The sequence below is a fragment of the Neltuma alba genome, unplaced genomic scaffold (genome assembly GCF_004799145.2).
Source record: "Neltuma alba isolate B1F8T4 unplaced genomic scaffold, ASM479914v2 tig00011927_pilon, whole genome shotgun sequence".
NCBI classification, from domain to species: Eukaryota; Viridiplantae; Streptophyta; class Magnoliopsida; order Fabales; family Fabaceae; genus Neltuma; species Neltuma alba.
This window is the reverse complement of record NW_021636517.1, coordinates 60,708-73,993: the sequence shown is the minus strand read 5'-3', so window position 1 is coordinate 73,993 and position 13,286 is coordinate 60,708. Positions and strand designations below refer to the sequence as shown.

At 34.7% G+C, this 13,286-nt stretch overlaps 3 protein-coding genes across 3 annotated transcripts; all 3 read left to right on the top strand.

Moving 5' to 3' along the window:
• Positions 1–1,399: 1,399 nt before the first annotated feature.
• LOC114719601 (glutamate receptor 2.7-like) lies at positions 1,400–5,584 on the top strand. Its single transcript, XM_028905115.1, has 3 exons — positions 1,400–1,688; positions 4,181–5,417; positions 5,548–5,584. The coding sequence occupies exons 1-3, from the start codon at positions 1,433–1,435 to the stop codon at positions 5,582–5,584; spliced, it is 1,530 nt and encodes a 509-aa protein (XP_028760948.1). The 5' UTR covers positions 1,400–1,432.
• Positions 5,585–5,822: 238 nt separating this feature from the next.
• Positions 5,823–6,451, top strand: LOC114719600 (glutamate receptor 3.3-like). The gene is made up of 2 exons (XM_028905113.1): positions 5,823–6,120; positions 6,264–6,451. Exons 1-2 carry the CDS (start codon positions 5,916–5,918, stop codon positions 6,449–6,451), a joined length of 393 nt encoding a protein of 130 aa, XP_028760946.1. The 5' UTR covers positions 5,823–5,915.
• A 16-nt stretch (positions 6,452–6,467) lies between these two features.
• On the top strand, positions 6,468–7,140 carry LOC114719632 (glutamate receptor 2.9-like). Its single transcript, XM_028905142.1, has 2 exons — positions 6,468–6,676; positions 6,756–7,140. The coding sequence occupies exons 1-2, from the start codon at positions 6,605–6,607 to the stop codon at positions 7,056–7,058; spliced, it is 375 nt and encodes a 124-aa protein (XP_028760975.1). The 5' UTR covers positions 6,468–6,604; the 3' UTR covers positions 7,059–7,140.
• The last annotated feature ends 6,146 nt before the right edge of the window (positions 7,141–13,286 follow it).

Here is a 13,286-nt window from a genome sequence, read left to right as displayed (position 1 = left end):
AAAAAAATATGTCACTTTTCTTATAATTAACTAACTTACCTAACTTTCTTAATCTAATTAAATTAGTTAAATGGGTCTTATATTAAGGACCGGAGGAGTATGATTTATGTAATTAAGAGAGAATGTCATTAAGCAGGCCTGTGCCTTGGAAATTTTGAGAAAGATAATGAAGCGGAACAAGTTTCTTAATTTCTTATGATGTTCCTCCCTCTTTTCTTCACTCTCTTTACTGCCTTCTTTTTATTGCCAACGTCATCGTTGCCACTCCCTATATCATCATGCATCAATGCATAACTTTAACCAACTAACTAAGTACCACTAATTAAGTCTCAAGGGACTGTTGGTATACAGTTTTTTTTTTTTATCATCATAAAAGACCAAACTAGTGTTTTGAGAAAGTTTAACTAACTCATGATCAATTGTAAATTATCATATACTATCTCTGGTCCTAAATATAAAATCTAGTTTGTAATGTAATTTACATTACAAATTCGATCTCATATTTAGGACCAGTAGTATTTTTAATTTACAGCTCAATTGTGAAGAAAATCTTATAAATAACAACGATGTTCATGTTAATAAATATTACAGTATTGCTAAAACAAGGATAATATTTTTTGGTTGCCCAAAAAAATTAATTACTAGGATTGTCATTAGTAATGGCAATTTGATGATCAACCGGTAGTTGGTTAAAGCTTATCAAACGGGTCGGCCGAAATTGGTCTTTTACATTGATAAGAAATTCCAATAGTCTCTTGGTATTTAATTGGTACTCCTCCTATCCTTAATATAGGATCCAATTTTTGAGTTGATTTTGGTCCTAAATATAAGACCCATTTCTCATATTTATCAATTTTTTCTAAATTACCTCTATGGATACCCCTCAACCATAGTCAAGTAGAAGAGGAAGATGAGGTATTAAAAAAGATGATTATGGTGTTTTAGGAAAAATATGTCACTTTTCTTATAATTAACTAACTTACCTAACTTCCTTAATCTAATCAAATTAGTTAAATGGGTCTTATATTAAGGACCGGAGGAGTATTAATTTTTTTTTAAAGGAGACTTATTTGTAATTTTGATTGCAGTTATTTGTGGTTTTAAGGAATAGTTATTTTTAATTTTAAGAATATTTATGTCTAATTTTTACCCAGTAATGTTAAAATTACTAGCTTCATAACAAAGGGCAACACAAGATTGCCACAAAAATTTTCAAATTTTAGGGTAATGACGTCACACCAACATAAAACTTAGGATACCCATGCGAAAATACTTTATGGATAAAAATGTCATTTTAACCCGTAATAAAGTTATCATAAACAAGCAAATGTTAATAGGAAAGGAAAAGGACGCATAAAATAACGGTAGGACTTAGGAGTTGAGGAGAGAGATGAAAGGAGAGGAGTAAAGGTAATAGCAGGGAATTGGAAAAATGCAGAGAAGGCGAAGAGCAATTGTCATACTTACGGTGGGCTTAGTATGCCTAATGATTACCCTAACACAGTCTGAAACTGAATCTATACCAGTGGGAGTGATTCTGGATTCGGATTCATCCCTTGGTTCCATGGCTCTCAGCTGCATCAACATCTCACTCCGTGATTTCTATTCCACGCATGATTCTAATTCAACAAAGCTCCAACTTCATTTCAGGGATTCCGGAAAGAATCTCACCACTGCAGCTTCTGCAGGTAAGTGCGCCTCCTCTGTGAACCAATAATGATGTTTATATCCAAAAGAGGTGACAAAAATAATGAGGTTAAGACTTTTTTTTTTGGGTTAATGTTTGTGAACTTGTTAGAAGCTCGAGCTTTGTTTCTTCCTCAATCTTTCTTTTTCCTGATGACATGGAAACTGAATTCCTGATCTCCCCACCCCCTTCCCCCCGTTTGGGGGGGGGGGGGAAGAACCATCTTTTCTGTCTTTCCTCTGCCTCTCTTTCTCCCTACCCCTCCTGTACTCACAATTACACGGTTTTGGATGTTAAAAATAGAGGCTCAACACTTCTTTTTTAAAACCCAACTTTTATCATTCTAAATCTTCTTTCGTAACATTCAGTATTTTAAAATAATTTTTAGTACGTTTAATATTTTAAAATATTTTTCTAGCCGCACTCTAAAATATGTTTTAATAGCACTTACTGTTTTAAACTAATTTGAAGATAGTAAGTGTTATTAGAAACATAATATTGAGACTCAATACACCAAAAATTATTTTAAAATATTAAATATTACTAAAAATACTTTAAAATAATAGATGTTGGCCTGGAAATAGTATTCAGCCTCCATTTTTACCTCCAAAATGGTATAGTTTGAGGTAGGGGATGGAAAGGATAGACCGTGGAAGTTGGTTCCCTAAAAGCCCAAATTGGTTTGACATTTTTCATATTTCTTTTAAGAAAAATTAATCTTTTAATTTTTTAACTTTTTAATTCACTAAATTTAGTCGGTGTCATTCAGTTCTTGAATTTTTAATTTGCTTAAAATTTGATGTTTAATCTTTTTATCATTTAAAATTTTGTCCATATCATCCCCAGCCCGTTACGAGTGTAGTATTAACCCATGTTTAGTATGAGGAAAATAGAAGAGAGGGAGGAAAAAAAATTTAATAAGCTTGATTTAAAAATTAGAAGAAGTGAGGTTTTAAATTTTTTTTTTAATATAATACAGAATATCCTCAAGTAAATTTGGGTTTGAAACTAATCTTTATCGGGTTAAGAACGTTAATATTAAAATCTTTCTAATAAGTATATTTTTTTATATTCGAACTTGTATTCTTCTTTTTATAGAGGTGGACCGATTAATATCCCAATCAACAATTTGTTGGCTGAGTTTTAAAATTTTAATAAAAAGAAGATGTAAGATAAACGACTAATAAAATTTAATTATATAAGCTATAATAATAGTGTTAAAATTGCTTACGTGGCTCCATAACAATCTGCGGGTGAAGGCATTGAACTTATCCATCATCTTCATCTTCTCTCTACATTCTCTCTCTCTACTTGTCCCTCTCCTCTAAGAATCCTGCTTCAGATCTTCCATTGAACCAACCACAATCTTTCGGTCTTTCCTCTCTTCTTCACTCTTCACTTTTTACTTTTCCTTTTTCTTCCCCTTTTTGGATCCTCCTCACGCCAGTCAACTCTGTTCTCTCATTTTCATCAACCATTCTTTTTATCAAGGTTAAGAAGTACTCCTCCGGTTCTAATTATAAGACCCAATTGACTTATTTGAGAAGATTAAGGAAGTAAGTTAAATTGGTTATTTATAATAAATAAGTGTTGTCATTCCTAAAATATCCTTACTAATTAAGTATATTGGCTAAAACTATCATTATTAGAAGAATTATCTTGGAAAAAAATGCATAAATATAAGAGACAAAATGGATTGGGTCTTATAATTAGGACCAAATAAAAAGTCAAATTGGGTCTTATAATAAGGACCGGAGGAGTAGTATTTAATATCTTAAAATATTTTTTAGCGCATGCATTTAAGATCTTAAAGTAATTTTGCAGGTGCGTCTAACATGGTAAATTATATTTTTGATGGATCCAACATCTTAAAAGTTTTTTTTCACTTATATCTAATATTTTAAATTTTTTTTGGTTACATCTAGCACCTTAAATTGGTAAGTTTAAAATTGTAAAAAACAAAAAAATTTAGATTGCTGAATCTACTTGGAAAAAATATTTTAGTACGTTAGATCATAGATGTAACGCAAAATGCTTTAGGCTGCATGGACCTTTACAAAATACTTTGACTCTGCTAATAAAAAATATGAAATTTTTGTCGGGGGGCTCGTCAGTTCTTCAACCTACCAGATTTAGTTTAAAGTTTAAACTAGGACATTTATACAGAGCAGTCTAGATAAATTCAATGGATTACTATCATATGTTGCGTTAAATGTCGGTTGTGGGTCGGCATTCGTCGCCAGATTTATTGTCGCCTTTTTAATCCTCTGTTTGCGTCTTCGTCCATTTCAAATCCCACCTTTGTTTCCTCCAAATTTTATGTAAAATCCACGTGGAAATGAGTTAAAAGCCATCTAAGCAAAATTTTTAACGTTATTATCGATATATTTTTTTTGTCACGGATGACTCAATACTGACTTATTATGAGTTATGGATGATAAAAGAGCGCATATCATATTTTAATTTTGTAATCTGGCATCCGTTAATAAGCAGCTCGAGATCTAATTAACAAGGAAAAGGTGCATGCAATCCTGGGACCTAAAAATTCAGAGCAAGCAAGGTTTGTTGTAGAGCTTGGTAACAAGTCTGGTGTACCTGTGATTTGGTTTTCTTTATCTGGTCCATCTCTTTTGCCGCCTCGTTCCCGATTCCTCATCCATTCCATCTCCACTGGAAGCCAGTGCTCTCAGTTCGAAGCTATAGCAGCCATCATCCAAGCTTATAATTGGCAATCTGTGATCCCCATTTATGAAGAGCCAGAATTCGGCAATGACCTCATTCCATGTCTCTCTTATGCCTTGCAAGACATGGACACTCGAATGCCTTATACAAGTTCCCTTCGTCAGGATTCCTCGGATGATCAAATCACCCAAGAGCTTAAAAACATAAAAGGCAACCGAACATATGTATTTCTTGCCCATATGACCGTAGACCTTTGGTCAAGGCTATTGAAACGTGCACAAAAGGAAGGGCTGATGAGTGAAGGATACGTTTGGATACTTACGCAAGGCCTATCTTCTGTGCTAAATCCCGAAGCTCTAGATAAGAAGGCGAAAGGCTACATGGATGGTGCTTTGGGTGTGAAGCCATCATTGGATGTTTCCAACATAACTAAGCGCGCTTCCTTAGCGACAACATTAAAGTCCAAGTACGGTAAAACTCTCTCTCTATATGGCCTATGGGCTTATGACACTATCACAGCGTTGGCCAATGCGGTAGAGAAGGCCGAATTAGTTAATTCTGCTTCCAGATATAGGATTCAAAGCGGAGTTGATCTTCGCAATGAAACAGGCCCAGAACTTCGCAAAGCAATTCAGGATACTGATTTCCAAGGCCTATCAGGAGATTTCAATTTGAGCCAAGGACAACTAGAAACATCACAAATTGTAGTATACAATGTGAAAGGCCAAAATGAAAGCATCATTGGACATTGGAGCCCCGAAAATGGCCTTAAGCTTATTCACAATCAAAGTGAAGGTAACGCAACGGAGAGACTGGCAAAGTTGAAAATTGGGGTCCCAAGAACGCATTTTACTGAATTTGTTAATTACTCGTCTGATCCTGAAGAAGGGCAGAATAAATCAGCTGCCGGTGGCTTTGCTGTTGATGTGTTCAAAAGAGTGGTTGATGTTTTGCCATTTTCTCCATCTTATGACTTTGTGCCCGTAAACATAATGGAGAGCAGACTCCCTCGAGCTACGATGATCTTCTCTGCCAAATCAAAAACAAGGCAAGTTTCCATTCATTTTTGTTGCTTTCAATTGTTTTACTTTCATCAGCCTCCCTGTTTCTCAGTTTCTAAAGGAAAGTCTTAGGCATAATATTGGTATAATTTCATTGCTGATTATATTCCCCTGAAGCTTGGATACTCTCAGGCATGGAACTAGAAAATATTGATAAGCGGTTCCCAAGGTACAAATAAAAATTTTAATGGGGACAGAGCTAAGAATTCCTTTCCAAAAATTAATCTTATCTACATGCGTAATCCATGTATATTACAAATGAAGCAAAAAATTTTAGCTGGGGCAGCTGCATATCATTAGTGAGCATGCTGGCCACAAACACAACACGCATTTATATAGGCGGGTGTGTGTGTAGGGATTCATTTCCAACACTTAATCTGTGTTTGAAAATATTGCAGAATCTTGATATTATAATTGGAGACATTACAATCGTAGCGAGTCGCACAAAATGTGTTGATTTCACAGTGCCGTATTTAGATTCAAGCATGGCAATGGTGGTAAAGGTGAGGTCCGACTCCAAAAATGGGTGGATTCTCCTCACACCTTTTGATCGGTTACTATGGTTAATTCTTGCTGCGATTTTTGTGGGTGCAACTGTTATTGTAATTCTATTGGAAATAAAAACGAAGCATGATGTTGAAAGCAAATTCAAACACTTTGTCCGCAATCCCTTCCTCATTTACATGAGCGGTGAGTTCTCTTTTGTCGTTCGCTATTGATTTTATATTATTACTACTCCCTTCTTTCTTATTTATCTGTCAAGGGGTAGTGTCTATTTGACACACTCAATTATGGGGTGTGTTATCGATGTTTCTTGTGTGTGATGATTCCAGATGTTGAGTTTTTGAAAAGTGGGGCTTCTAAGTGGGTGGTGCTAGCAGTCACGTTTCTGTTGAGCATAGCAGTGCAAGTTTACACAGCAAATTTGACGTCAATTTTAACAGAAAGGACAACGGCAAAGCCTTCTCCATGGAAGGACTTGCAAGAGATCAAAAGGAACAGTCGGTTAGTGGGATATTAATGCGATTCCTGGGTGAAGAAGCTTCTGACTGACCAAATAGGATTGAAGGATGATCAGTTAAAGCCTTTATGTCGTGAAAATTACAGTGAAGCAATATTATCAAGAGGAGACAAAAAAGGTGTTGATGCTATTTTTGATGAAACTCCTTATCTCATGCTCTTCCTTTCCCATTGCTCTTCTTGCAAGATGACAGGACCAATCTACAAAGGCGGTGGATTTGCCTTTGTGAGTACTGTTCTTCTCTCCCTAATATTCCTCATGGCCTGTAAAACTTTGATGATGTACGATGTTGTTGTATTTTCAGGCATTCCCAAAGAATTCTTCCTTGGTCTCAAGTTTTTCAGCTGCAATATTAAACGTGACCCAAAATGTGATGAAGTTTCGTGACATGAAGAACAACATATCCTTACCCGTCACCATTGACAAATCTGAATATAATAGTGATGTTGAGACGCGAGGTTTGACGAAAGACGACTTTGGAGGCCTTTTCCCCATAGTATACTCTGTTTTAGCTCTCTTCTTCAGCATTTCAATTCTGAAAGCTCAGTGGCTGCAAAAGAAATGGATTACATGTTGGACAGTCCGCGGCGGAGGAGTTATATGCTGAGTCGCTAGCCAAAGACATCTGTGAAAATCAGTATGTTATTTTGATTGTGACTGAAATTAAAAGTTGAAGACCTTTTGATTGTGACCGGGAAAAAACAAAAAGAAATCCCTGCCTCTCCTATCTGTTATTTGGTAATGTATAATCCATTAAGTTCTCTCATTTCTCTCTTCTGTTCACTCAGTTTGCTCATCATGTTTTCAGCTCAATATCCACCCCACACACATATATAGGGTTGGTACATATATCTTTTGAATTGCCAATAATAACACTATTGCATTAAATTAGTACATAGAGGAAGGTAAAGAACACAATTTTATGGCCTGTATGGACTTAAAATGATTGACCTTCATTTTATTCTGCAAACTCAACTTTTTTTGAATGAAAAACGATATATTAGAGGAATTCAAGTGTCTATGGATGGTGGGCCTATCACACAATCGAAGTATTGGCTGAGGTGGTAGAGAAGCAAGGCGCAGAACTTCACAGTGAAGAAATAATTTGGGAGGCTACTGATTTCAAAAGCCAGTCAGGCGTAAATTTTAATTTAAGGAATGGACAACTAGATCAATCGGAGAGCTGGAAGTATACAATGTGATAGGAGACAGAGAAAGGGTAATCGGATGTTGGAGCCCTAAAACTAGATTTACTCAAGATTGTAGTAAAGCTGGTAAGAAGTTTGGTGATGAACACCCACTAAAAGATCCATTGTGGCTGGGCGGCACATGGGATTAACCACCCAAGTTGAGAATTGGAGTCCCTAAAACAAATTCTTTTTCTGAATTTGTGAACGCATATAATTTAAGTAAGCTTCGGATTGATACTGGTGGCTTCGCTGTTAATGTGTTCTTAAAAACAATCCAGGTTTTGCCATTTTCGTTAAATAATTATGAGTTTGTTCCCTTGCCAAATACTGACATGACCTTTCATCATCTTCTCTGAGACCAATTGTTGAGAGCGAAGGCAAGTTTTCATTCTTTTTCTTCTTTTAGTTTACAATGTAATGTCAGGTGTGATACTGGTATATACTTAAAAATAGTGATATTCGCGTATTGATGCGCTTACTGTTACTGCCATACGGTTAATAAATTAAAGCTCTAAAGTTAAAAAGAAAATTATGGATTTTACTTCAAATTAGATAATTTTTTTTGACAAAACAAAAAACCACCCACAACACACAACGAAAACTTAGCTTGCTTTAGGCTGTTAGACTTGGTGTTTGATGTGAAAAGCGTGCTCAAGCCTCATTATTTTTTGAATATAAGCTGAATGAGATAATAAGTGAGATCACCAACAGGTGTTTCATCCTCATAAAAGGGGTTTTGGTTGTTTAACCAAAAAGTCTTGAGTTCAAGTCTATATGAATGCAAAAGAGTTCTTTGGGAGGCATACATTTAATTAGACAAGATAATGCTCGAATCTAACCTAGATTAAGCTTAATCTAATAATAATGTCATTAAGCCTTAATGCGATCAGAAACTCATAATACAATTTTTAAATTCTTAAAATAAAAGTAAAAAAATAACAAAAATATTGTAGTGAATAGTTAAATAAGAATAGTCATTAAATTTTTGATAACTCTCAATACATGTTTTGAATTTTTAAAGTAAACATAATCATCCATTAAAAAAAACATAATCAATAATAAAACTAAAGTAGCCAATAACTTAATAAAAATAATCAATAGCTAAATAAGAATAGAACCACCTTTGACACTCCTGTAGAGGGTATTTTTATTTGTCCTCCAGTTACCTCCCTCATATCATATCTTGTGCGTTGAATTATATATATAATAACATTGTTTCCCATCGTACCATAAAACATATTGTAAACTGAATTTCTACGTTCATTCAAACATTGACAATCACTCACCCTTCACTCCTACGATTGCATTGAATACAAGTGGTGCTAGCCACTCGTGTGTTGGTGAGACAGGAACAAGCGTCTCCAATTAACGGTTTAGGGATGAGGCAAAGCTGCGAGCTGGTGAAATGATTCTTCAAGCCAAATCTGTATAATTGAGAATGGCCGAACGGAATAATTGTAAAATTTCAAAGCCAATGGTCGCATCACACCCGAGCGTGGACAATGGCATCAGAGAGTGACACATCCAGGTCCCAATACCATTAAGGTAGTGTTTGGATAAAAACCAAACCATGGTTTCAGAAGTGCTTTTACGGATTACGAAGTAAATATGTGGAGGAGGTTACCTCGTTTTGCGGAAAAGTGCTTCTGAAACCACGGTTTTGGAGCATCCAAACGGAGCCTAAGTTGAACATTGACGTTGGGCTTCGCGAGAAAAGGTCTTCACTTCATTTTCCCTCCATCCCCACATCTGCTTTAGATCTGAAGGAAGGAATGGGAAGATAGAAAGTGGAGGAAAAGGGAGCAGAGAGACCTCTTCTCTAAGGCCCACCTTGCCTCCAGGTTGGAGTGCTCAGGAAACACTCTAAATGGGTAAAAAATTGTAAGGGGCAGTTTTATCTCTCTTTTTTCCGACCGGAAGCACTTTTATCTTCCATTCCTTTGCCCCAGACGCTGTATCAAAAAATGGGAAATAATGGGGGACACGTGTCGCACATCCATTGAACCAAGGTCCATCATATTCATGCTCATCCCGACACCACATTATCCATGTGTTGCGTTCACTCTCCCACATCACTCCAGCTAACGTCATATCTGTTCCCTTTTTTTTTTTTTTTTTAATCAAATAATCATGGAGCACCTCCAAAATTCCGCCTAACTTTTTCTTTAATTAAAAATTACTTTTTTTCAAAAAATAACTAAAAATGAAATGTTCTGATTTTTTCTTTTGTTTTCTCTTAATTATACAGACATGTTCTCTATTTTGAAAGTCCAAACCATTAACGGTTTCAAGAATATTCTGAAAATATTTTTAAATACAAGTGGTATTTAGATTGATTTTTGAAAGAAAATCAAATTAGGGTTCTTAAGGGTATAATTCGGCCATGACTTATTCTTGGGGAAATCTTGGTGCATCTTAAGTTTCATTCCCCTTTCTTTGTTTCCCCTCTTAGAGATTGGGTGAAATTCAACCTTCAGAAAAGTATAGGCAAGAATTCTTCTCTAGAATGGGATTTGGTCTGGGGTGTTGCCATTTGGAAGCTGTGGACTTGGGGCAACTATTCAATCTTCAAGATTGATTTCACGAAACCAACAAATCTTGATTTAATTATCAATCACTCTTGGAAACTGTATGTACAAACCAATGAAGAACCCTTCATAAAGGGTAAACCACAGAGCAAAAATTTGCGATGTGGACACTCCCCCCATCGGGGTGGATTAAAGTCAACGCCGATGGCGCTATGGTATCAACTTCAAATCGAGCAAGCTGTGGGGGAGTCATCAGAGACCACAATGGGAGTTGGATTGCTGGGTTGGCCTATGCACTGGGAACCTGTTCAGCTCTTGAATCTGAGAAATGGGTGGCCTTTAAAGGACTCAAACTAGCTTGGGACATGGGGTTTGAGAAAGTGATAGTTGAATCAGATTCGAAGATTTGATTCAGACGATTACAAACTGTAACCACGGTACCAATCACAATGTTGTGGTTTTTCAATTACTACAGATGCTGAATCTCCAATGGGAAGTACAAATTCTGCATATTTCTAGGCATCAGAATCGTGTTGCTGATTCTTTGGCCAAAGAGGGGCTCTCGTCTTCGGATTTCTTTCCTTCTTGCCCACTTCATCTTTGGACTATGGTAGCTGACGAGAGTTTGGGAACTCCTTCCCCTTCTTCTTAATTTGTAAAGTTGGGCTTTGCCCTCTCCCATGCCAAAAAAAAAATGATTTGGATTCGTTTAGATTTGGATCCAACTTATCTCTTGTTAAATCCTTTCATATCGTTCCATTGATCCCAAGCGTGCAACAATTTATCAAAATTAATTATTTTAATCAGTACCTTTTTATCATCTTAAAGAAACGATATTTCTCAAATTTAAGGTGATTACATAGGAAATATATTAGTGCGATAAACACATTATATATCTTACTCTTTTAATAATCCCCCTCTTGTCATGTTTATTCTTTGTTATTTCAGCAGGCTTATTTTATCTTCGAGGATAAATTTAGAAACAGCTAAGAATAACTTACTTCCCAACAACAACTTCATTGATTTTTTTTTAATGCCAATCCCATTGTATTCTGTCCAAAATAAAATACTCCGATTCTTAATATAAGATTTTAATAACTAATTTGAAAAAAATTAAAAAAATAGACTGAGTTAGTTATTTATAACAAATATGTGTTGATTTCCTTAAATTTCTTTTATTTAATCATAGATATTAAAACTACACTTGGCTGGGAATACTTTATAATCAAAAAGATATTTTTCAGAACATATTATAAATTTGTGAGATAAAATAAATTAAAATCTTATATTTAAGACTTGTTAACTAATTCTTATATTTAAAATAGGAAATAACAGGGTTCCGGTTTTTTCACCGGGGGTCATGCCAATTTCAGTTATGGGCCAAACCCAACCCACTTCGTTTAGATTGAATCTTTCTAGTCACCGGTCAGCACAAGGATAAGGTCGTCATTGCCGGCAATGGCACGGAAGGGGTTGACTAACCATGACGAACATAAACACAGGTCAATGCTTTGCTTTCTAATTTTCCACTCGTTTATTCCGTAGCCTTTTCCAATTATCTTTGGAAAATTTTGGCCAAAAACATTATCTGTGAGAAAATAGAGTCTTTAAAAATTGAAAAATACACCCCATCAAGAAAAAATCTTCTTTTAATAGAGACAGAAAGATGATCCAAAAGGCGCGTTAGTTGTGGAAAATAAGAAGGTTTCCTAAAATCTTCCCCATGGGACCCAAGTTGATGGCATGACCGGAATACCACATTTTAAAAAATTATTTATTTGAAATTAAACTAAACGTATTTTTTTAATAATCAGGTGAAATTTTGAGGTGAATTTTACTATTTATCACGTAAAAATACAGTGGATTTATTATAGCTTTTATAATATATACTGACATTGACATATTGATTAGTGATTTAACTGCACGTCAATTTATATGTTCGAGAAAAAGATATGTCTAATGATTTTTAGTCAGTGGACACTAATAACGAAGAGTAAGAAAATTGTGGGAAACCATAATAGACTTGATGCCTGTTAACGGTGAGCGTGTATTACTGGTGATCGACTGAGATAAGGCAACGGTTTATCTATAATTCATGAGTTTTTATTACTTATTAGCTTTATTGCCATAATATTTAGCTTAAATCTGATCATTTTATATTTTGATATGTTCTTTGCTCCCTCCCTCTCGTTGATCTTTAATTTTAATTTATTAGTTTTTTTCAATTGCTTAAGCTTTTGTTGTTTAGGTTACAGGAGGTCGCCCCCCCCACGTAAGAAATTTGTGACGATCAATGTTACTTGATTTGTAAAGATTGACGCGTCATGGTTCTCTTTCCTCTTATTGCTCTTTTTCAGGATATTAAAAACCGAACTAGTCATTAAGCCGATCGAGTTAATAAGTCAAAAATTGAGTTAGATCGAGTTGACTTGGAGTTAGATTGGTAATAATTAAAAATATATAATTTATATAAAATGTGCACAAAATATTTATATTTAATTATAAAAAACATTTTCAAATTATCACTTGTATAATTTGGCAAGAATAAAAAAATCGTATGAATTTCCATTTACCCCTCTTTATATAATTAAAAATAATTTGTATAGAGAATAGGCCAGCTTTGAAAAAAAGAGGAAAAATCACTGTAACACGCTATGCATGTTGGAGAACAGCTGGAGGCTACGATTATGAGTGAACTTTTCTTCTTGTTTTTTTTAATTTCCTCTGTTTTTCTTTTCAATTTTACTAGTGCTCTACTGCTCTTTTTGTTTTTTTTTTCTCTTCACAGTATTAAAGTAGGTTAAAGATTAATAAGTCAATTCAGAGTCAGACTAATAATAATTAAAAATATATAATTTATATAAAATGTGTACAAAATATTTATATTTAATTAGAAAAAATATTTTCAAATTATCAGATGGTATATAATTTGACAAGAATAAAAGAATCGTATGAATTTCCATTTGCCCCTCCTTATATAATTAAAAATAATTTGTATAGGCTAATACAATGATTGACGTGGGAGGATGGACGAGCTTTGAAAAACAGGAAAAATCACTGCAAGATAGCTTGATGCTATGATTACGACTAACCTTTTTCTTTTTTTTTTTTGTTTTT

Bases quoted from the DNA above. Each gene is read 5' to 3' on its own strand.
- LOC114719601 (XM_028905115.1), top strand. From the start codon at position 1,433: ATGCAGAGAAGGCGAAGAGCAATTGTCATACTTACGGTGGGCTTAGTA. The intron at 1,689-4,180 runs GTAAGTGCGCCT...GTTAATAAGCAG, and splicing joins CACCACTGCAGCTTCTGCAG to CTCGAGATCTAATTAACAAG. The intron at 5,418-5,547 runs GCAAGTTTCCAT...ATTCCCCTGAAG, and splicing joins TCTGCCAAATCAAAAACAAG to CTTGGATACTCTCAGGCATG.
- LOC114719600 (XM_028905113.1), top strand. From the start codon at position 5,916: ATGGCAATGGTGGTAAAGGTGAGGTCCGACTCCAAAAATGGGTGGATT. The intron at 6,121-6,263 runs GTGAGTTCTCTT...TGATGATTCCAG, and splicing joins CTTCCTCATTTACATGAGCG to ATGTTGAGTTTTTGAAAAGT.
- LOC114719632 (XM_028905142.1), top strand. From the start codon at position 6,605: ATGCTCTTCCTTTCCCATTGCTCTTCTTGCAAGATGACAGGACCAATC. The intron at 6,677-6,755 runs GTGAGTACTGTT...TTGTATTTTCAG, and splicing joins AAGGCGGTGGATTTGCCTTT to GCATTCCCAAAGAATTCTTC.